General features: G+C 46.9%; 1 protein-coding gene across 1 annotated transcript in view; it reads right to left on the reverse strand.

Moving 5' to 3' along the window:
* Prtg (protogenin) overlaps positions 1-23,235 on the reverse strand; it is a 96,433-nt gene that overhangs the window by 35,427 nt on the left and 37,771 nt on the right. Inside the window, exons 3-11 of the mRNA XM_021637973.2 lie at positions 20,909-21,053; positions 19,015-19,148; positions 17,060-17,197; positions 16,633-16,791; positions 15,303-15,462; positions 14,114-14,361; positions 11,130-11,294; positions 9,813-10,118; positions 8,217-8,405 (exon numbers count right to left, since the gene is read on the reverse strand). Of these exons, the coding sequence (XP_021493648.1) occupies positions 8,217-8,405; positions 9,813-10,118; positions 11,130-11,294; positions 14,114-14,361; positions 15,303-15,462; positions 16,633-16,791; positions 17,060-17,197; positions 19,015-19,148; positions 20,909-21,053 (1,644 nt within the window). The remainder of the gene's footprint in view (positions 1-8,216; positions 8,406-9,812; positions 10,119-11,129; positions 11,295-14,113; positions 14,362-15,302; positions 15,463-16,632; positions 16,792-17,059; positions 17,198-19,014; positions 19,149-20,908; positions 21,054-23,235) is intronic.

Below are 23,235 nucleotides of genomic sequence, written 5' to 3' on the forward strand. Positions count from 1 at the left end.
ACAGAGTACACAATGCACACACCCCCACATACACACACATGTATGAAACATAAAATAAACCCTTTAAAAGAGAAGACACACACTGTTTTTACCAGTGTCCTCTGTCTCCTAGGCAGCGTCTTCACAAAGAGTCAAGCAAAGAGCCACAGGGGCCACATTTTCATGTTGCGGGGACAGCTTTGATTCTGGGGTTCACTGTCAGTAGTTACTGAAGCTCATTATCAGAATTTCCTAACTCTAGGTCATTTTCTGACTTGCAAAGCCAGGGAGTTTCTATGACATGGTCGTAGCGGTAGCCACGGAGAACCGAGAACGCCCTGGCCCCTTCAGCCCTTCAGTCCAGACTGCTGACTTCCACTGAGCCTGTGCCCACTGCACTCCACAGAGCTGCGGAGGGCTTCGAGGGCAGGACCTTAGAGCCAAGACCCATCGCGTGACCGAGTGGGCTGAAAAATATTCTCTTTCCAAGGTCTACTACAGGCTCCCAGGTTTACCTGGGGGGTTAAAAAACACACTGTTTATATTTCAAATTAAATGGAATTAAGCTATTTGCTTAATTCCTTGTTCATCCCTCAATACAAGGCAGAATTAATCTGACACTGTCATAACTTCCTAACATGAGTTTCACCAAGTCTAGAGTAATCAGTCGTCCTCGGGAGATAGCATGCTCTGTTAGACTTGCCATTGGGAACCTCCTGGGAGCTAACTCAAGCGATGGAGTAAAACGCTGGCCCACATCATAGACCTGGCCGAAAAGCTGGAGAACCAAAGCACCAATACATTAATTCCTCTCAGATGTCAAAGTCACAGGTACGGAGGAGGCCCAAGTTCAGCACGTCAGTAAACTTCCAGCCTATGCTTCTGGACTTGAGGTGACATTCTGAAAGGAAATGTCTGTGCTTCACGGTCAGATGCCCGAGACCCTATTCAACTAAAAACGGTCCATCACGTGATGCCCTATCTTCCAACACTGTGATGTGGTGGTGTCTTCTGCTAACGGTTGTGTTTCATTCACAGCTATGCTGGGACACGTCTGGTCTCTGAGTCACAGGTTAGACATGTCTAGATACAATTGGTTGTAAGATAATTTTAGAGAGAATACTATTTTGGGCGAGGGTGTGAATTTGAGGCCAGCCTGGTCTACAAAGTGAGTCCAGGACAGCGAAACAAACAAACAAACAAAAACAGTTCCAAACAAAACAAAAGCCTACTGTTCTGTGGCATGTCAAAAATATTATTTTTTCCTATTTCACTGTCCACAAATAAAGTGGTATTGGGAGACGATCACGAATTTAGGGGGTCTTGGCTCCGGTGTTTGTTTTTCTGAGACGGGGTCCAGCTCTGCATTCCCACCCGGCCTCACCCTTATGACGCCCAGCTTCAGCTTCCCGAGTGCTGGGAAGGCAGATCCAAGTTTTCTAAGGCAGCCTCTGTGTGACATCATGAGGCTGAATCCCTGTGACAGGCGCACAGCCCCTGGCTTTCCACTGCCACAGAGGAAAGCTGCTCCTCAGAGGGTTGGAGCTCAGTACCCGGCACCCACGCAGGGCCGCTCACAACCACAGCCTGCCCACGCCTCTCTGACTTCTACAGACACACTCACCCGTGCACATCCCCTCACCCTCCACACACAGACCTTTTCTTTTTTCTTCTTCCTTAAGACTTTACTTTTATTTTATGTGTATGGACATTCTGTCTATGTAGATGTCTGTGTATCACATGCATGTCTGGTGTCCAAGGAGTAAAGAAATAGGTAGCAGATGCCCTGGGACTAAAACTTACAGACAGTTGTGGGCTGTCATGTGGGTGCTTGGCACTGAACCCAGGTCCTCTGGAAGGGCATCCAGTGCTCTTAACCACTGAGCCATCTCTCCAGCCCATGACCATTTCTTGATGTGATCCTTGCCAAGCATAACGCTGCTGTGTTTAAAATGTCAAGTCTACTTAGTTGCAATCCAGAAGAAGAGGAGAAAGAGGAGAAAGAGGAGGAGCAGGAAGAAGAAAGAGAAACTGTGTAAAAAGTTAGTTTAAACCAGGAAAGGGAATATAGGAACTCTTCCTCGGGTACAAGAAATGTAAGTCAAAATGTAATTCTCTGTTCACAAATGGAAACAAAAGCACGATGAGAAATCTTGAATTTATGGGAAAGAGGGGAATGGGAAAGCCCCAATCTGTCTGTGTTTTCCCAGCCTCCCAACTCCGTTCCTTTTCTTTCCTGAGTTGCATGAGACTAACTTTCCCATGGGCTTTGACAGGTTCATATCTGGGCTGTTTATTTCATGATTGGATCTTTTGTACCTAGATACTTAACTCTCTTTCCTATGTTATGATTATTTCACAATATATACCTTCCCTTCTTTCCTCATGACCTCACTTAACCTCATCATGCTCTCACAGGTCCTGTTTCTAAACACTGCACATTAGGGCTTAGGGCTTCAACACAGGGGTTTTGTGAAGACAAAAGAATGCAGGCCACAGCACACACAAAACCTAAAGTATTTACTCTCTGGCTCATCAGGAGAAAATTTTGCTGACCCTTGGCTTAGCTTCTATGTTCTTAAAGTAGGAAGAAATGCAAAAAATTTAGGCTCCATCTAAACTCACTGAATAAAATCTGAAGCTTAATCTACACACCCACACACCCCACATACTCACCCCACACATTCAAACATAGTTTATATCCCAAGAAACATTTGTTATCTAATGTACTAATCATGAGAAAAATAGTACTAAAGAAAAGCTGGTTTGAGGTGGCACATACCTGTAATCCTAGCACAGGAGAGACGGAAGCAAAAAGATCAGGAGTTCAAGACCAGCCTTGGGCAAATTCCAGACCAACTATGAAACTCTGTCTCAAAAAATCCATACACCACCACCAACAAAACACTCAGGGAAAAAAAAAATCTGATGTAGACTCCATCCTGGGAGAGTAATCCTTTTTCCCAAGGCTGGGATCCAACCCAAGGCTTCAATCATGCTATGCAAGTGTTCTGCCCCTAAGCCACACTCTCAGCTCTAGAAAAATAACTGTGTAAACAGCAACAGGCACCTGGCATCTCTTCCAGGCTTCGGGTCAGTTTGCAGGGTGCTGCGCTAACCTCTTATCTGCATTATTTCACTCCATCCTAACATTCTAAAACAGGCCGAATTATTATTGTCTCCACTTAAAAGATTAAGACAAGAACCAGCATTTGTCATCAAGCTGCAGAGTTTGGAGTCAAGGTAAGCGAGAGAGATGCTTACTTAGCTGGTATTCCTGTCTGATCTGTCAGGATGCTGGAAATGACTGGCTGTGGCAAGGTCGGGGTGGGGGTGTGATGGATATCTTTGGGTTCCTAAGACGATTCCAGGAAGACTGGACAGAGGGCAGGGGTTTTCCAAGTTGAATGAATGAATCTGAAGATATATCTCTGGTGATACTGGCTTGTGGAAAGAGAGACACCAACTTCAGAACTTTAAGCCTCCTCCTCCGGCTGCTGAGAGAGCGCAGCAGGTAAAGGCACTTGCTGCCAAGATGCTCAAACTAAATTTAATCCCCAGAGCCCATCACTGGGGAGGCAGAGGCAGGCTGATCTCTGTGAGTTTGAGGCCAGCCTGGTCTCCAGAGCAAGTTTCAGGACAGCTAAGGCTACACAGAGAAACCCTGTCTCGAAAAAACAAAACAAAAAAGAAATACAGAGGACATTTTTTCTATCTGCTATCAGGGGACATAGATGTCATTAATGTTGTTTTTGCTTACTGTGTGATAAGTATTATCTTTAACTCAGATGAACACTCAGAGAGGAAAGGAAAAAATATGAGTAAATCCTGAAGGACCCTGAGTACAGCACTCAGGAGTCCCAAATGATGACATCACAAGTCTAAAGCTTCTTTCTCTCCGACAAAGCAGGCCAAATCCCAGGAAAGCAAACTGCATTCTAAAGTCAAGCCCAAGCAAACTAGAAACACTAAAGTACTTCTTCTCCACCATGTAAATTCATATCACACTTTATGTCCAAATGCTGGCGATTGAACCCCAGGCGTTGTACATATAAAGCAATTATACACTACACTAAACTATTATATATTATTTACCATAGGCTATTATATTTTATATACATGTATTATAATATTTATATACTATTTTATATTTTACTTTTAAAGACATGAGAATTTCTTCAACTCATAGACAAAGCACTCTCCACATGTTAAAAAACTGAGTTTTGTGATATTAGCGTGAAATGATCTAAAATATCCCCCACTAATAATACCAATTAAATTCCGTTCGCTGGGTGTTTGCAGGAACACTGGAGGCCAATTAAATAGCATTTAGCTTCATCTTTCCTGTTTTAAGGGAAATTGGACCTCTCATCTTTTCATCATCTTTTTTTTTTTAATTAAAACACTCTCTAACTTAAAGATATAAATCCATTTGCTTTTCTGTCTTGTAAAACAAAGAACAGTGCATATTTCTAGGGAGACTGTGTCCCAACAACCTACTTTTTGAATTGAAAACTTAATTACCAGAAATGAGATCGCACACAAGAAAGGGGGGAGGGGCCTTACAGGCATCAGAGGGGAGTTAGTGTGAAAATGAAATTTTGCAAGAGCAGTTTGTTACACAAAATCGACACTCACTCAGCACGTAGAGGCACATGAATTCATTTCCAAGCCCACTTAGTGAAGCTGGCCCTACCCAGAGCATCCTTCCCAGGCAGCGGCTCTGTGAAAGCCGGCATTCACCAGGCAAAGGCACAGACAGGGCTCCCTTAACCTACTGCCCTCTGGACACATCACTCTCTGTTAAACAGGCAGCCACTGCCAGATGCTCTGGCTAAAAATGGTCCCAGATGGTCAGCTGTCCCCTCCACAGAACACCCTTCCCTTCCCACATCTTAATGCTTGCCTGCCAAAAGCCTGGCCAGGCCCTGGTGGGAACTTGATAACAAAGATGAGAATCAGGGGGTCTCAGGTTGGGAGGCACCTGGAGGCAATCTGCTCAGCAGCTCAACAGCACTTGAACCCACATAAGTGCATTCCTGCCAGCCTTTCGGGTCACTCACTACTCGCAGACGCAGGGGGCCTGGCCTCGATGCCTGGAGAGGCAGCACCTACGGCCACAGAGGCCTTAACACCTCCGACTCAAGCAATCTAATCAGTCAGACTAAATCTGCAGTCGGGGAAGCACGCAGCTACTTAGAGTGGCGCTGGCGCGTTCACCATCCCAAAATCATGTTGTAGTTTAGGCATTTAGGGTGACTTTAGGGGCCTGGAGAGATGGCTCCGTCAACAACATGCCTGCCTAACAAGTATGAGAGGATCTTCTGTTTGGACCCAGAAGCACGCAGATGAAAACACAACCCAGCACTGGGCAGGCAGGCAGGAGGTCCCTGGGGCTTGCTGGCCAGTTTATCTAGCCGACTGGTGCTTGTCCCATGAGCTTCCGAGAGTCCCCCGTCCCCAAGTGTGTGTGGGCGCACTGGGATTGGGGTCACATGACACCATGTCTAGCTTTACATAGGTTCTGGGCATTCAGACTCAACTCTCCTCAAGTATTTACCACTGAGTCGTCTCGATAGCCCCATGGAACTGCTTTGCTAAAGCATAGGAGAAAATAATGGCATATAGTTTTGACAGTTATTGTCTAAAGAGCGTCAGAGTTAAAAAACAAAAACAAAAAAAAATCTGTGGGCCTACCACCCATCCTCCATCTCTCTCCAAATGAATGAACTGATGAACACTTCTCTATATTTGTATCTTTTCCTTATTAATTCCATTCATAGATTATCTACATGCGTCTCTAGAAAAAAATGAAATGTTAACTAATTGGGGCTAGAGAGATGGCTCGGCAGGTAAGGCACACACCGCTCTTCCGGAGGACCTGCGCTCTCGGTACCCACACTGGGCAGCTCAACTCACCTCCAGGGGATCCGACATCCCCTTCCAGCCTCGGAGGGCACTTGCATTCCCTGCCCATAGCCCCACACAGATACGGGCACATGATAAAAACAGTAACAAATCTTAGTGAGATGTTAAAGAATTTTCTAACTGTTGGGTTTTTTTTTTTTTTTTTTTTGTTCTGTTTTTCTGAGACATGCCACCATGCGTTCCGGGCTGCCCTTGAACTTGCTACATGGCTGAAGATGATCTTAAACTCATGTTCCTGTCTCCCTCTCCAGAGTGCTGGGATTACAGATGTGCGCCACCATGCCCCCTTCCTGCCAGTCTTAACATTTCTCTAAATTTCTCGGAAGAGCAGAGCTTATTTTAGTCTTTGTTTCCTAACCAAGTACGTGACTCTGAGGGGTAAGCTAGCCGGAACCAATGCCCAAGAAGGATGCTGAGGAATATAGCTCTGTTTCTCCTACATATTTCAACTTCTTTAACAAATGAGAAAAACCAGGGGACTTAGTTTGATCTACGAATGTTTTCCTTGTATATTTTCGAACGTCTGTTAATTTTATACATATGAGTATTTTACCGGCATGTGTGTCTGTGTGTCTGTGTGTCTGTGTGCCTGGTGCCCCGGAGGGCAGAAGAGGTTGTCAGATCCCCCGGCATTGGAGTGACAGATGGTTAGGAGCTGCCACGTGAGTGTCTGTGTCCTCTGGAACAGCAGCAAGTGCTCTTAACTGCTGAGCCACAGCTCTAGCCCCTAAAAATCATTTTTATTTATGTGTCTGCAGGAGTGTTTGTGTGTGAGTTCAGGAGACCCCTGGAGTGGCATTTACAGGTGGTTGTGAGCTGTCACATGGATTCAGGAAACCAGATTCTGGTGCTCTGCAGTAGCCGTACAAGCTCTTAACCGCCGAGCCACCTCCAGCCCTGATCTACGGCTTTTCATCAATTTTCTCACAGCCTGTTGCCTACTGGATACAAAAACAAGTCCCCTCTCAGCAATGACGAGCTCATGGAATGGGAGGCCACACTGAGAAGCCACAGGGGGACAGAAACATGGAAGGCGGGGCCCGAGAGGCTGGGCGAACACCATCGTAACCAGTGGATTAAAGAAGCTCGCCCCAGACCATATGCCACTTCTCATCATTTATAAGCTTCATGACAGAGATCGACAGTAAATTCATTTACCCGAATGCAGATTAAATTAAAAACCGAATAATAAGATTACAAGCACACTGCCATCTGGAGTATGGCGAGGGACCACGGGATGGGGTTCTGTGTTCCTGCATGCAGGAGCAGGTTCTCAGCACGTCCCGTCGAGCCAGGGATGGAAACCGTGACGGCCCACACCGAGACCACCGGGCCTCTCCCCTTACCTCATCCCCAAGAGCTGGCACTCTAAAAGGAGAAGCCACAGCGCTCTACAAACGCCTACTGTGTGCGTAAGATACCACAGCAGCCCAGTGACCTCCCCGTGTGCCTGTCTCCATCTGAGCATCCCCCTCCTCTCTCATTCCCGAGCTGAGGATCACGCCCAGGGCTTCGCGCATGCCAGGCGAGCACTCCACCCCTGAGCCACACCCCCAGCCCTCTCCTAATCCGTTACACACGGTCACATCATGGAGTTCTCCTCCCACATAAAGGTAAGAAAAGGTAAGTGTCTGTGAGGACACTGAGGTCAGTGTTTTATCTCCGGTTGTGTCTGAGTCCACGGAGTAAATATCCACAGTCATGTGGGGCAGAGGAAAGGGCATTATTATGCATCACTTATGTAAATTGTTTTACACCGATACAGTACAGCGCCCAGGCAAACTCTAAATTAAACGTACTTAGTATTAGTCAACCATTTCGCAAAATCTTCACTCTACAGTCTTACTCTTTGTTTTATGTGTGTTGCATATAGGCACATGTGCGTGTGAGTACAGGCATCTGCATGTCAGCGCACATGTGGAGGACAGGCTAACTTTTGGGAGTCAGTTCCCTCCATCCACCCTGACACCGGGGACGGAGCTCAGGCCATCAGGTGCACACCAGGTGCTTCTGCCTACCAAGCCATCTTGCCGGTCCCTACAGTCCCAATCTACATCCCATCACGTACCCACAATAACGAGTCAGGATCTCCCTGCACCAAAAGTCATCCTCAGCAAGATAACCGCACCCCCGGAGCAGGAGGAAAAGGAGAAAGACAACCCTGCCAGCTCAAGGAGAAGAACTGGGTAGCGGCACGGATCAATCGATTCTTTGCCGTATCCGGTCAATCCTCTCATGCAATAACCCTCTCCCAGTCAGCCGCAGCAGGAGACTGAAGGGATCGGCTTGATACAGACACACACACTCACCCAAGCCACTGAGCGTGTACAGCAGGTCACCGGTGTCTAGGAAAATAGGTCCGTTCTCTTGCTGCCCTTCCTCCTTATAGAACAGCTTGTAGCCCCGAATGGCAGCCGGGTCCTCGGTGTCTTGCAGCCACCGCACGGAGATGGTCGTGCAATTCAGCGGTTCCAAATGCAGTTCGGGAGACTTCGGGGCTGGAAGAGTTCACCAGACAGCACTCTGTCAACACCCCACGGCCCACGGGGCGTCAGAGGGCAGCACGCAAACACATAAAGTCCAACCATCACACTTTGAGCCAATGCTCAAGATTTCACAGTGACAAGCTAGCAGCATGGCTCTGTGGGTAGAGGGGGCTGCTGCCAAATACGATGACCTGAGTTCAATTCCCAGGTCCGACAGTGTGGAAGAAGAGACCAACTCCCACAAGTTCTCTGCTTTCCACACTTCAAATGCATGTATACACACGCAAACACAAGTATTACTTCTACAAATTTCACAGCAATGTTTAGCTTAGATATAGGATTTAAAATAAACTACCTAAAAAAGACACGCAAGTCACAAGATAATATCTATATTTGTATATGAACATACATATTTATAGGTATATGTATGTGTTCTACAATTCACTATTAATGCCACAGAATATTTTCAGTCAAATGAAAACGGATCAGTCACGCTGGACTCCACGTGAGTAACATCCTACGACTGGACCTGTCTTTTGAACTGATGATTTAAAAACACACACTACTACTTGCTAGGTCTCAGTTCCTGGTCTCCTTCCGGTGTCCAGCCTGCCTGGGACTGCCTGAGCTCTGAAGGGTTTAGCAAACCCTATCCACAACTCTCTGAGGCGAGAAGGTAGCAGCAAACAGGAAAGTTTAATCAATTACTCAGTTTATTTGTGAGCCTGGGGCCTTGTTCGTGGCTAGGCTGACACCCTATGACCACACTACAGCCCCACTCTTGTTCTAACCCTTTTTTCTTCCGATGGGTTCTCATATCCCACTCCGGCTTCAGACTCGGTAACCACAGCCAACAACGACCTTGCCATCCTCCTGCCTCTACTTCTCTAGCGTGCTGGCGTTATGGGACAGCGGAGGTGAGCCCCGAGACCTGGTTTAAGCACGTTGAACGGAAGGCTTTATGCGCGTCAGGAAAACACCCTACCAACTGAACGCCAGTCCCAAGGACAGGTTTAGGTTTCTTCTCGGTTAAGTTCATAATCCACGTCCTATTTGCAAACGTGAAAAAAAAAAAACTTAAAATATGGGATGGAGAGATGACTCAACAGTTGAGAGCATGGGTTGCCCTTCCAGAGGACCAGGGTTCAATTCCCAGCATCCACATGGCAGGTCACAACCACCAGTTACTCAGTCCCAGGGTTCTGACGTCTTCTTCTGGCCTCCGTGGGCCCTGCACACACGAGGTAGACATGCAGGCAGGCAAAACACCCACACATATAAAACCGAAAATAAGAACCTTAATGTATATACTCATGTCTACATAGATACAGACAGATGACGTGTAACTACAAGTGAAAATTTCTAAATCAAAGGTAGAAACATTCTTTCTCTTCCTGACCAGTCCTTGGGAGGTGTTACCTTTTACGCTGGTGGCTTTGGGCGTCCTGTGTGAGGTCCACACTGACCACTCTCCCAGCCCCACTCGGGTAGCAGCCGTAATCCGGACCAGATAGACGCTATCAGGCTTCAGGCCTTCCAGAAGGTGCTCGTGTGCAGTCCCCGGGAGCTCCACCACTTGGATGGAATTGTCAGTGCTCAGGCGGAAGGACAGACGGTACAGCACCACTTGGCCCCGCCGGTACTTGGCCGGGATTGGCAGCCAGGAGACGAGAATGTCCGTGGGACTCCGACTCGTCAAGCTGATTTCCGGAGGTCTCAGGGGCACTAGTGAAATGAGCAAACGTGTCGTTCACAAAGATTTACAATCAAGTTGCCATTCAGCACAGTCGTACTTATGGGAGATGCTTCTGGCTGGAGCAGAGCATCTCAGCGAGGCTGACTTCCGGCCAGAAAGGAACCACAAGGAGGGTGCAGTAAAAGTATGCCTATCAGTCTGCTGGTTAGGTGGGTACCGGAGATGAATATGGGCACGTCTGCTAATCATATAATCTGAGACAAAATCACAAATCAGTCTACCAAAATCCCTCCTGCAGCAAGGGAGAGTGAGTCACAGGAGAGCGAGGAAACCCAGGATCTAGAATTACAACTGGGAGGGTTTTTTTTTTTTAATTATTATATTTATTTTACATGTGTATGTGTGGGAGCGTGAACACCCGCTGGTGCTGTATGGCGTCTTCCTCTGGATCGAAGTACTTCTTTCAAGAGGGAGTGAAGCTCATGAGGAGAGAGAGGGAGAGAGACTCAGGGTAATGTGATGTGTCCAATCTGGAAAGCCCAAGCTTGGAAGAGTCTCTAAGGTCCCTTTATAAAAGGAGTTAAACAGCCGGGCATGGTGGCCCACGCCTTTAACCGCACTTGGGAGGCAGAGGCAGGTGGATTTCTGTGAGTTCGAGGCCAGCCTGGTCTACAGAGCAGGTCCAGAACAGGCTACACAGAGAAACCCGTTCTTGGGGGAAGAAAAAAAAAAAAAAAGGAGTTAACTGCTGGGGGAGACACTGACCAGTGGGTGGGGCGGGGGAGGTCCGAGAGCATACATGTGTGGCCTAGAAAATCCCGTATTATTTTTTTACTTCATCTATGATCTCTCTTCAAGAGTTACTTTAGGAGTGTTCGTGTGTATGTGCCTGCAGATACACAAAAAGCAAAAAGCAAAGCCGAGAGAGCAACTGGGCTGTGGTTAACAGAACTCTTTCCATTTACCCGAACAGACTCGCGCCCTGAAAGTGACCAAACCTACAAAGGCTCACACCTGATGCCCCAGAAGTGTTTTCTTACCGTCTTCCAGCGTGTTCTGTGTCACGTGATCCGACATCTGGCTGGCTCCCATTGGCATGTACGCAACGATGTAGAAAGTGTAGTTGCTGGCAGGCTCTAGGTCATCGATGATGTAATGCGTCGTGTCATTGCCGAGGACCACCTGGTACTCCTCGTTGTTTAAACCTAGGCCAAAGCAGCCATGTCTTAAAACGACAAATATTCAGTGAGGCAGTCGTGACACACGCCTTTAGTCCCAGCACTTGAGAGGCAGGGGCAGGCGGATCTATGTGAGTTTGACACGACCCTGATCTACAAAGCGAGTTCCAGGACAGTCAAGGCTACACTGAAAAATCCTGTTTCAAAAAAAAAAAAAAAAAAGACAAATATTCAAAATAAAGATCATGGGGAACACAGAGATCCTGATTTTTACAAAAACAAACCAAAGGAAAAGTTAGGCTACAAAGAATCTCTGCTGCCACTATAGAACATACTGCACGGGTCAACACAGACCTTTTTTTTTTTTTTACATGCTAAAAGTTAAACGGAAGGATGGGCTCAGAATGTCCCATGGTGAGTGCTCAGATTTTTTTTTTTTTTTTAAAAGGAGGGAAACAAATTCTCAGGAATTCTTAATACAATATGCAAGGCAGGATACAGAAGAGGATTTGCCTGTGCCGGCTTAATTCCTGTGGCGCAGACGTGGAGAAAGGAGCCGCAGCCGCGCCGGCCACTGGGCTCGGTCTACAGGGAGTGCTTCTCAGCTCTATCAAACCTCTCTCAGCACCGGCCCCTTCTCCCTGCACTGGATTTATAAACAAAACAGAAGGCACATTCCAGCACGGAGTTTTCCCACATTTCTGAATTAACTTCATAGCATTTTAATTAGACAAGATTAGAGGCGTTTCACAACACGCCGGCTAATGGCTCGTTAATTAGGAGCCGCACAGTACAATTTCTGACCTACTGAACAAAGTCCTTGAATTCAAATTAAAAGGTCTTGTCCTGCCCTGAATGGAATGCTGAGCGGCATGCAGGGGCTCTAATGAAACCGGCACAATAGTGAACAGGAGTGGGCCCCGCCGAACGCAGCATTCCTTTCACCTTCCTGAGTCAGCACGGAGAATGAACACACTCCAGCCTGCTCTCACCAGAACATTCTCCTCGCTACCAGGACCCTTCATTTACATTCAAAACATCCCCTTTCAAAACACTGCTGCGAAGTGTAAAAACTCAACAGCCGCGAGGAACAGAGCACCTGTCTGCTTCTGTATAAAACCAGCATTTGTAAACCCGAGTCAACGGAGAAACCGCTAGGGTTTGTAAACAGCTCCCCTGTTTCTGTCACAATTTTGTCTAAGAGTAAGGCAAAATGGATCTTTTTTTTTTCTTAATCCCCAAAGTGGAACCAGTAATTCTAAGCAAGAATTCTAAGAGATTTGATACTTATTTTTTAGAAAGACTGACTCATTTTTGTTTCACGTGTACGTGAGTGTCTCCACATATATATGTGCGCTACCTATGTGCCTGGGGTCAAAGAATGCCAGAACAGAACTGTTGGATCCCCTAGAGCGAGAGCTATAGGCCGTGGTGAGCCGGTTCTGAGAACCTAACCCAGGTCCTCGGCAGAACCAGAGAAAGGGCCCTAACCACTGAGCTGCCTCTCTAGCTGCTGACATTTAATTTGACACAGGAAAAGAGATATGACAAAAATGTCTTGTTCTCTCATAACATTTTTTTTTCTTTCGGTACTGGGGATTGAGCTCAGGACCTTACACAAGCTATTCAAGGATTCTACCATTCGCTATACCCCAGCCTATCGGGTTTAATTTTCATTCAAAATAAAAAAGTTCAATCTAACAAAGAAGTAAAAATTGCAGAATTTGTCAGGGTGGCGGCAGCACACACCTTTAACCCCAGCACTCAGGAGGCAGAGGTAAGAGAATCTCAGATTTTGAGGCCATCCTGGTCTCCAGAGTGAGTTCCAGGACAGCCAGGACTTACACAGAGAGACACTGTATCAAAAACAAAACAAAAACGCAGAATTTTACATACTGACATTTCCCTAAAAACCAGCATGATAGCTGGGTGTGGGAGTCCGTGTCTTTGATGCCAGCACTCAGGGGGCAGGTGAATCTCTGAGTTTGAGACCAGCTAATCTACATAGTAAATTCTAGGCCACTCAGGGCAACAAAGTGAGACTGTGTCTCAAAATGACCACCACTCTCCACACAGAACGTCTTCACAGGACTAGCTGGGTCTGCTCGCAAAGACCATCACAGCAGGCCTCGCTGACTGCTAACATCCTGCCCCCACCCCACCACCGAGAAGAGTATGGGGTGGGTCATTGCATCCTCTCATGAGCATCCAGCCACTTTTGCCCACAGCCAACTCAGGCCTAAATTCACAGGGCCTTGAGGTCTCAGCAAGGGGCTAGAGTACAGAGTCTGGAGAAGACTGGGTTAGGGGAAGGGGGGTTCCATCTCTTTGGCTATGGAAAAGCCATTATCCACATGGGATAAAACTGGCTGTGTGGCTGCTTTGGGGGTTATTCCTGATCCTGTCAGTAGCTCCTCACACATGTTCTCTAAGCCAGCCCTAGAACTTCTAGGAACAAATCTTCATTTGTCATTGGGACCTTAGAAGAGCTATCGTTATATAGTCCCCTAGGGTGAGATTTCTTTTCTCTTAACGTAAGTAAGCTGTTGCTCATTCTGAAGACAAGTATTTTGTTTGTTTTGGTTTGCTTGAGAAAGGGGCTCATGTAGCTCAGGCTGGCCTCGAATTTGCTACATGGTGGAGGGTGACCCTAAACTTCTGAGCAGCCTGCCTCTTGCTCCCCAGTGTTAGGGCCGAAGGTGTGAGGCACCACACCAAGTCTCTGTAGTCCTGGGGGTCACGCCCGGGGCCTCACACCTGTCAGGCAAGCACTTTGCCAGCTGAGCCCCCCGAGAACAAACCCACGCCAGCAAACGGCGCTCACCGACGGTCCCCGAGCTGCCTACCTTCGGCTTTCATGTAGTGCACAGAGTACGCAATGACCTTGTCCGAGTTGTACAGCGGCCTCTCCCAAGCTAGAAGGATGGCAGAGCTGGACATGGTTTCGGCATGGACGTTGTAAGGAGCGCTGGGTCTATCTTCAGACATGACCACAGTCAGTCTGGCTCGAGACAGGACAGATCCTTGGCTGTTTTCGGCCATGCACTGATAGATGGCATCGTCTTCTGGGATAATCTGGTTAATTACCAGTTTGCTGGGGAAAGAAAAAAAATATTTATACCCATAAAACAAACAAACAAACAAACCTGATAATGACATTCAAAAGCTATTGTTAAATACACTTTCACCTTATACAAGAACATACTGAGAATAACCATTTCTAATTTAAAATGATCTACATTAATTACCTAAAATTATTCTGATTTATAGCCTCAGCCTTCATTAATATTTATGGTAGCTGAATTCTCTTTGCTTCAATCACTTTTTAAGAAATGGCTTTAGCTATTACTCTATCCTATAGTCTATATGTAACTCATATTGTCGTGCACATATAAAGTTTAGGTCAACAAAAAATTTACAGTTTTGTTCAGCTAAATGAAAATGTTACAGAAGTAAAAATTACCTATGTATGTTACACACACACACACACACACGTGTGTGTGTGTGTTTTAAAAGAATGGTTCTCACTATGTAACCCTGGTTGGCCTGGAACTCGCTATGTAGACAAGGCTGGCTTTGAACTCACAGAGATCCGCCTGCCTCTGCCTCCCAAGTGCTGGGATCAAAGGTGTGCACCACCATGACCATCCAAGTTTCATTCTTAAAGCCATTAAGTTTGAACTCTGGAGGGATCATTAGTAAGTTATTTCATTCTTATTTTGTCATTTGCTGGAGGAAGAACCTAAGACACCAGAGGCCATGTTTGCTCCGTTCACTTAGGCAGCGACCTGATAGGGCTAGAACTGCCATCGAGGGCACTGTGCCGCACGTGTTCCTTCACAGCAGACCACTCTGGATCCATGCATAAAATGCAAAAGGACGACGACACGCTGATGCTATAATCTTAAATTCTTGCATCTAGTATTAGCTGTCAAGATTATGTGGTGATTTGATGTTGCTATCACCTGATTTCGTGTAAAAATTAGTAAAGGCATTATTTTATTTAAAAATGGTAGCGAAGTAGCAAGGCTTTACCTGTTGTACATTTTAATCCTGCCATTTGAATGTATCCTCCTCCCGTTCTTCAACCAGGACATTTTGGGTGAGGGAATTCCCTCCGCCTGGCACACAAACCGCGCTGTGCCTGCTCGTGGCCTCGTTAAACTTTCAGGCCATTCGACGAACGAAGGAGGAGCTATTTTAAAGGGAAAAATATAGGTATTTATTCTGTGGTTTCAATAAGAATGACAAGAGAGAGTGAAAAGGGAACACGAGAACGAGGTGGGCCCCACGTGCAAAGACATCTGGCAGGCTGCGTCTCCTACGACTAGTTAGGCACCTGTGACGGCAGCTCTGACTGTCAACTTGACACAACCTAGGATCCCCTGGAGCTGAGCCTCGGGGAGAGACTGTCTACACTGGGTTGGCCTGGGGGCTCTCCTGTGGAGGGCTGTCTCCCTGCTATGGGAGGGCACAGTCCAACATAGGTGGTGCCATTCCCTAGGCAGGGAACCCTGACCTGTGCGGAGTAGAGCACCAATCGCGCTGAGTACCAGCAAGCGAGGGAACACGCAGGCGTTCGCTTCACGCTCCTCCTGACTACAGGTCGTCCTGACTACAGGTTGGGGGTGGACAGCTGTCTGAAGTTCCTCTGACTTCCCCCAGTGAAGGCCTGTAATCTGGAAGTAACTGCGAGCTAAAATTAACCCTTTCTCCCCTAAATTGTTTTGTTTTTGTTTTTCTAGAGGTGGTAAGATACTTTATCACAGTAATAGAAAAAAAAAAAAAAAAAAAACAACCAGGAGAGAGCTTCTCTCTAATGTTCAGCACCCACCCAGCGAACCTCGCTGAGGCCACCTGTGAACACGCTGACACGCCCACAACCCATCTCAACTAAACCCAGGGAGAGGGCACTTGTGAACAGAAAGAGTCACTAAGAGGTGAAGTTCACATTGTTACAGAAATGCGGATGGACGACAGGGAAAAGGAGGCTTAGGGAGGAGGGTGACGCCGTGCACACAAACATGGTGACGGCAGCGTGATCCTAGAGCTGTATTTAATCACTGTTGGCGTTCACAATTCTTATTATTAACTTCCCTGTCACTGCTGCCACAAGGGCCCGGAGGGTGCCTCGATGTTAAAGCGCACTTACTGCTCTACAGAGAACCCAACTTCGGTTCCCAGCATCCACACTGGGCAGCTTACAACCTCCTGTGACCCCAGCTCCAGGGATGGTACCCTCTCCCGCCCTCTCTGGACACTGCACGGACACACGCCTATGTGCAATTAAACCCGAAACCTTAGAAAGGAAAACCAAGGACAACGTTAAAACGAAAGCGTCTCTGATGGCAGAAAGGCTGCATACCTAACACAGTTAGAGTTGCCATGGCGACCGTGAAGTTGCGCGTGCCGGGGGTGGTGGCGCGACACACATACACTCCGGCATGCTGCAGCCTGACGTCGGATATTATGAGATTGCCGTTCCCAAGCACCCGAGTATTGAAGACGTCGATGGACTTGTGATCTGTTTCAAAGAGAGCACGGGAGCTGAGACAATGCGCTTCACCTGAAATTACGCCAGAGGACGGGTGTCTGCGACATCGTTCGTTAAAACACAGCGATTTCTCCGGAGCATAAGCTTTCCTCACGTCGCAGAACTAAAAAGAGGCCTTTCAGAGGCAACTGCCACATGAGCACTATCTACAAAGCACACGCTTTATCAGTTTCATTAAAAGGAATAAAGCTCGAGGGGAGGACTCCCTCGCCTCCCATCCCCGGTGAGGAGGACTCACCGAGGCGGCTCCAGGAAATGATGGGCTTGGGGTAGCCTGTGGCCATACACTCAAGCACGGCGGTCTGGTGCAGGGCCGCGGTCACGTTCTGCGGGCTGGCTACAATAGTTGGCGTGTAGAAGGACCTGGACTCATTAGCTTGGGCAGAAAAAGGCAGGATATGTAAGCAAATCGTCGGAAGCACAGCAAAACACCAATTCTTATCCACCTTTGCATTTATTCTTTTTGTTTGTTTGAGACAGGACCTCAGGTGGCCTAGGTTAGCTTCCAGCTCCCTGTACACAAGGCTGATCTTCAACTCCTTGTCTCTACCCCGTGAGTACTGGGGTTACAGGTGGGTACCTCTCGATCCCTTCCCTCCTGTCCTTCCTCCTTCCACCCTCCCTCCCTTCTTCATTTCTTCCTTCCCTTCCTTCCTTCCATCCTTCCTTCCTTCCCTTCCTTCCTCCTCCCTTCCTCCCTTTCTTCCTTCTTCCTTCCTTCCTGTGTGTGTTTGCCTGTGGGTACATGTTCAGAGGCCAGAGGAGAACATCAGGTATCTTGCTTTGTCACTCTCCACTTTATTCCTGTGAGGCAGGGTCTCTCACTGAACTCAGGGCCAGGCTGGCAGCCAGTAGGGTATGTGACCTTCCTGTGTCTAGCCCCACAGAACTGGGATAATGGGCACACGACTTTCATATGGGTGCCACAACAAAATCTCAGTCTCATATTTGTACAAGTGTTCTTACAAAGGTATCTCTCCAGCCTCTCACCTTTTCTTTCTTTTTTTTTTGAAATGAGATTTTTTTTAAAGCGCTATTGAGGTCTGACTCATATTGTATACAATTCATACATTTGACGTGTCCAGCTCAATGGTTTTTAGAATTTTCAGCTATATAACTATTATAATTAATCCTAGAATATTTTCATTATCCTCCTATTCTGCCATTGTGCAATAATTTCCTCAGAGATTGAAGCATTCCATCCTTCTGAGAAGCTCATTACCACTGAAAGGAAAGAACTCAGAATAGCTTAGGAAGTCCCTGAAACTGACCAGATTCACTATGCCCCTCATCCCCTAGGAGCACAAACAGTAAAGGCTGCTGAGAGTAACTCCTGAAGGAGCCAGGCTGCAAAGGAGACTCTCAGACAAGCCCAGGCACCTGGAAGGAGCAGAGCTTCCTGAAAGAGACACAAACCAGTGAGTCACATGGAGAGGTCATTCTCCAGCCCCTGAGCTGCCTGCAGGCTGCCCAGTATGTTCCGAATCCCAGCTTCTGTAATCTGTAACCCATGCCGGGGTGGGCTCTGTCATACAGCTGTCTTTGAATCATTTCTGCTCCTGGAAATAACCCCTCACCCATATTCCTGTAAGTAACCCCAATAACACTCACTGGTTCACCAAGCTGGACTTTTGGGGTGTCTATACTTGGGTCTGTAGTGGGATCTCTATTTGGGGGGATGTCTCCCCAGGAAAAATCTGTCACATCACCTCCAAAAAGCTTATCCATTAGCAGCTAATTCTAGCGGAAGAGTATTATATTGGAAACAAACATCTTTATTGACAAGGGACATTCTCTTTTTGTCCCTTTCTGTTTTTATGTTTTCAAAAATAAAAGTGAAAAATTACAAAGCAACCGTTTCTTAAAGAGGTTGACACAGAAAACACATTTGCCTGGGAAAGATTAGCTTAACAAAAGGCTGTGTTCTAAGTAGTTTAGAGTCCAGGGATAGTGGTAATCCTAGCCCTCAGAAAGGCTGAAGTAGAAGGGATTCAAGTTCAAGATTAGGATGGGACACAGAGTAAGTCTCTGTCTTAAAACACCAAACCCAAACCAAATCTATTACAAGAATTTAAATGTCATCAAACTACCGACGGACAGAATGCTATTACAGCCAGGAGGAAAACAAGACGCAGCAATCAAAAAAAAAAAAAATCTCATAAAAATGGGAGAAAACCAACATTATTGTGGTACCTGGAATTATGGTTAGAGAGGCCTCCATGCTTTTACGCTTATGAGCTACCGTAGCTGCAACACAGCGGTAATTCCCAACATCCTCTGGGCCAGCGTCGTAGATCTGCAGCACTCCGGATGGCAGGGCAGTCACCCTGGTGAGACAAGAAATGTGACTGAACTTTCTGTAGTTCTTTATAACTATAAATGCTGACAGAAAGCAACACATTAAGCCGCTTTTACCCGTGGCAGAAACACTAGTGTAAAGACCTTTTCACATATTAACTTCGGCTGGGGGGTGGCAAGCACCACCCTGGCTCCCAAGAGGCCCTGGGTACGGTCCCCGGCTCTGAAAAGCACCACTGGTGGAAGCATCAGCATGAGTCTAGTATTTCATTCGGGTTGTGATAGGTCCCTGAGATGTAAATAATTCTGCAGTACTCCAAGTTTGTAAAACCTAGCACGCTAATTTCACAAAGAGGGTGTTGCTAACATATCTTGTGTTGATTTAGCTGATTATGACTCAGATCTTAGTATGATTTATTCTAAAAAAAAAAAATCAATTAAAAAAAAATTCTCCAAGAGCTATTTATTCTCCATGACGCAGCTTCTAAAACAGGGTCACAACCCCATATAGGATCACAAAACTGAATGTGGGGAGCAATAAAAAAAATTGATGAAAGTAAAAAGTGTCTACGTGTGTAACAATAAAAGAAAATCAATTCAGTATAAAACACGCAATGAGCTGCTTCCTTCTGGTGAGCTGACTGACGGGTGCTGTGGCATGTGACTTCCCTTCAGAAGTCAACACTGCAAATGCTGTCTCACCCAGCACCAGCGAGTGCTATCTAAAACAGCCAGGCTCAGGCTCAAGACCACTCGCTATGTGCTAGGAAATGCAGTGTTTTTACTGCGTGTGCAAAGCTGTCTGTCCTTAATGAGCTTCAGTGGCCTAATTATGGAAAACAAATACTTTTAACAATTTTGCATATATAAGCATCACAGAAGTGTGTCTTTGGGCTGCACTGTGTTAGGGTGCTTGACCTTAAGATTAGTGAGTGCTGTTTCAGTTGCTCATTTGACTCAATAAAAAATTGTTAAGTAACCAGGCAATGGTGGTGCATGCCTTTACTCCCAGCACTCAGGAGGCAGAGGCAGACGGATCTCTGAGTTTGAAGCCACCTGGTCTATGTCATGAGTTCAAGGCAGCCAGGGCTGCACAGAGAAACCCTGTTTCAAAAAGGAAAGAAGGGAGGAAGGGAGGGAGGGAGGGAGGAAGGGAGGGAAGGAAGAGAAGGCAGAGGCAGAGGATGCAGAGGCAGAGGAGGCAGAGGCAGAGGCAGAGGATGCAGAGGAGGCAGAGGCAGAGGAGGCAGAGGAGGCAGAGAAGGCAGAGAAGGCAGAGGCAGAGGAGGCAGAGGAGGCAGAGGCAGAGGAGGCAGAGGCAGAGGAGGCAGAGGCGGCAGGGGCAGGGGCAGGGGCAGGGGCAGAGGCACAGAGGAGGCAGAGAGGCAAATAATGTTAGCAAATTATTTTTGAATACTTCCGAGCAGGACAGCAATTAAGCTTTCTTTTTCATGTTTATTTGTTTTGTGTGTACGTGCATGAATGTGAGCAGATGTTCGCGGACCACACGCCTGCACTGCTGGGAGGAGACCAAAAGAACGGCAGAGGGCTTGTGGACTTCAGTGCGGGCGCTGGGACCGAACCCAGACCCTCTGCAGAGCAGCAAGTGCTCTCAGCCACCCGTCCGTCTCCCCAGTCCTTCACCCAGGTGAGAACTGTCACAGGGAACAAATCATTGCAACCCTAAACGGAACTGAACTCCACCGTATTTCCCTCCCCTCCTCCGAAGTTTTGTGGGAAGTCTTCATCACTCCTGTGCCACGTCCAAATAAAAACGCCGCATTTTTACCTGTCCATGGTTACGGGCAAGGCTGTCCTATTAAACTCCCATGTGATGACTGCAGGCGGGGTGGATGAGATCTTGCATGAAAACCTAGCAACTCCCCCTTCATGGACTTCAGTGGACACTGGGTGGACTTCAAACGCAGAAATAGCTGTGACAAAGCCGGACACGTTTAGAATAAGCACACCGAAGCACATTCCCAAAGCACATTATATAGCACAGGCTAGCAGATCTGAACTCCCACTCAGCGATCTAACTGAAATAGCACAAAGATGATTTCATGACTACTTTGATTATCCACAGCAGCCAACTATAGTGTGTCTCGTGCCCTGGCAGGGACGTGGTTTGTTCCAGCTGCAGCTCGTTTAATTCTGGGACCTCCTGAGAGAGTGTAAATGGGACATCCCCAAGAGGACCTGCGGTGACCGCTGCTCCTGCTGCTGTGTTTGATGCTGCCTTTGCTGTTGCTGGATTGCTGGTTTACTGGACTGCTGGGTATTCTGTCAACAAGGAATGGACTTGCCTCAGGGAACTCTGTGTCCCTAATCAGCAGGAAGTAGCCTATAGAGGTCTACGCCCCTCTGCCCTCTACCCTTCTTTCTATCTACCTAGTATTGTGGGGTTGGAAGGGATTAGGGTGAGAATAAGGGTTGGAGGAGTGGTAGGTATATAAACCAATAAAATAGGTTATTATATATATTAATAATAATATATTATACATATGCAGGGAGTAGAGAGATGGCTCAGAGGTTAAGAGCACTGGCTGTTCTTCCTGAGGTCCTGAGTTCAATTCCCAGCAACCACATGGTGGCTCACGACCATTTATAATGAGATCTGGTGCCCTCTTCTGGCGCAAAGATGTACATGACGACAGAACATCATATATATAATAAATAAATAAATCTTTTTTAAAAAAATATTCCGTCAAACATGGTCTCAGAAAAACATCTATCAGAAAGAAAACATGAACATAATTGAAAGAAAAATAATTATCCAAAACACTATGTAGTTATACACCCAACAGGACAGTACAAACCAAATTCTGGATTTCAGGGGGAAGGGAAAATTAAAAACAAACGAGGGCTAAAGAGATGGCTCAGAAGTTAAGAGCAAGCATTGCTCCTACAGAGGACCTGAGTCCCATTCCCAGCACCCACACCAGGCAGCTCACAATTGTTTATAATTCCAGCTCTAGCACACATGTATGGCACACACACAGTTAAAAATAAAATATTTTTTCAAAATACAGTAAAGATATACCATCCAGGTTAAAAAAAAATACCTCTGTGAATTGGCTTTTAAAAAATCCACGGGATTCCAAAGAAAGAGGAGAAGGTATCATTTGAGGCAAGAGGGGCAACATAACGCAAGCCCAGAGGAAAAGAATGGTAGCTAGCCTCTGCTCACAGGAGGTGAAGAAACAGGAAGACTGTCACAGGATATTCAGACCAAGCTGGCAGTGCCTCAGGATGAACTGAAAAGAGGAGCCTCAAAAGTCCAATGGGACCGGACAGGGGACGGAGAACCGAAATACTGACCGCTCACGGGAAGGAGGGATAGTAAGAGTCTGTGTGAAGAACAAGTGGTGGAGAAACACAATGGCTGTTTCTAGCTCACGCATTTAAAGGGGGTTAAACCCAATGAGCTGGTGTTTCCAGAGCTGGTTCTTCTTTCCTACATGAAGCAGGCCTCCGCAGAGCCCTCCCCAGCATCCTGAGAGTCCAGACGTCCCTCAGCTAAGCCTTCCAAGGCAGGAAGACGGGGCCCTGGGGACGGTCTAATTCCCTTCCTGAGACTCCGGGTAAAAAAGCCTTCATGGTTCACCAGCAGAGACAGAAAAGACGAAGAAGCACAGGCGACGCTGATTCTCCATTAGATTGGGAAGGGCAAAAGTTCCCAGCAGGCTGCCAAAGTCTGCCCTGGGCTCGGCTTTATTTTTCTGTGCACCAGCTTACTGGCCTTAAGAGGTACAGGGCTATAGCAGCCAAAATATTCGCAGACGGATTTACTTTCAAAACCCTGCAATGAGGTAAAGTCATACTTTGTTTGTGCCAGTAACAAATATTTCTATTCTTGCGGAACAGCAGCATTCACGCTGCGCGTGTCAGTAGGTCCTCAGAGGGAAGAAACCATTTTCAAAATAACCATCATTTGCCTTTTAAATTTTCTTTTCTCCAGGGTGTATAGAGTTTTCTGAAATCTGAAGTACGGCAACAGGCCCAGACAAGGCACACTTGTACATGCCCCTGTTAAACTAAGTAAAGAGACCTATAGGGCTGGAGAGATGGCTCCGTGGCTCAGAGCACTGACTGCTTCTGCAGAGGACCTGGGCT

The sequence above is a fragment of the Meriones unguiculatus genome, chromosome 6, assembly GCF_030254825.1.
Source record: "Meriones unguiculatus strain TT.TT164.6M chromosome 6, Bangor_MerUng_6.1, whole genome shotgun sequence".
NCBI classification, from domain to species: Eukaryota; Metazoa; Chordata; class Mammalia; order Rodentia; family Muridae; genus Meriones; species Meriones unguiculatus.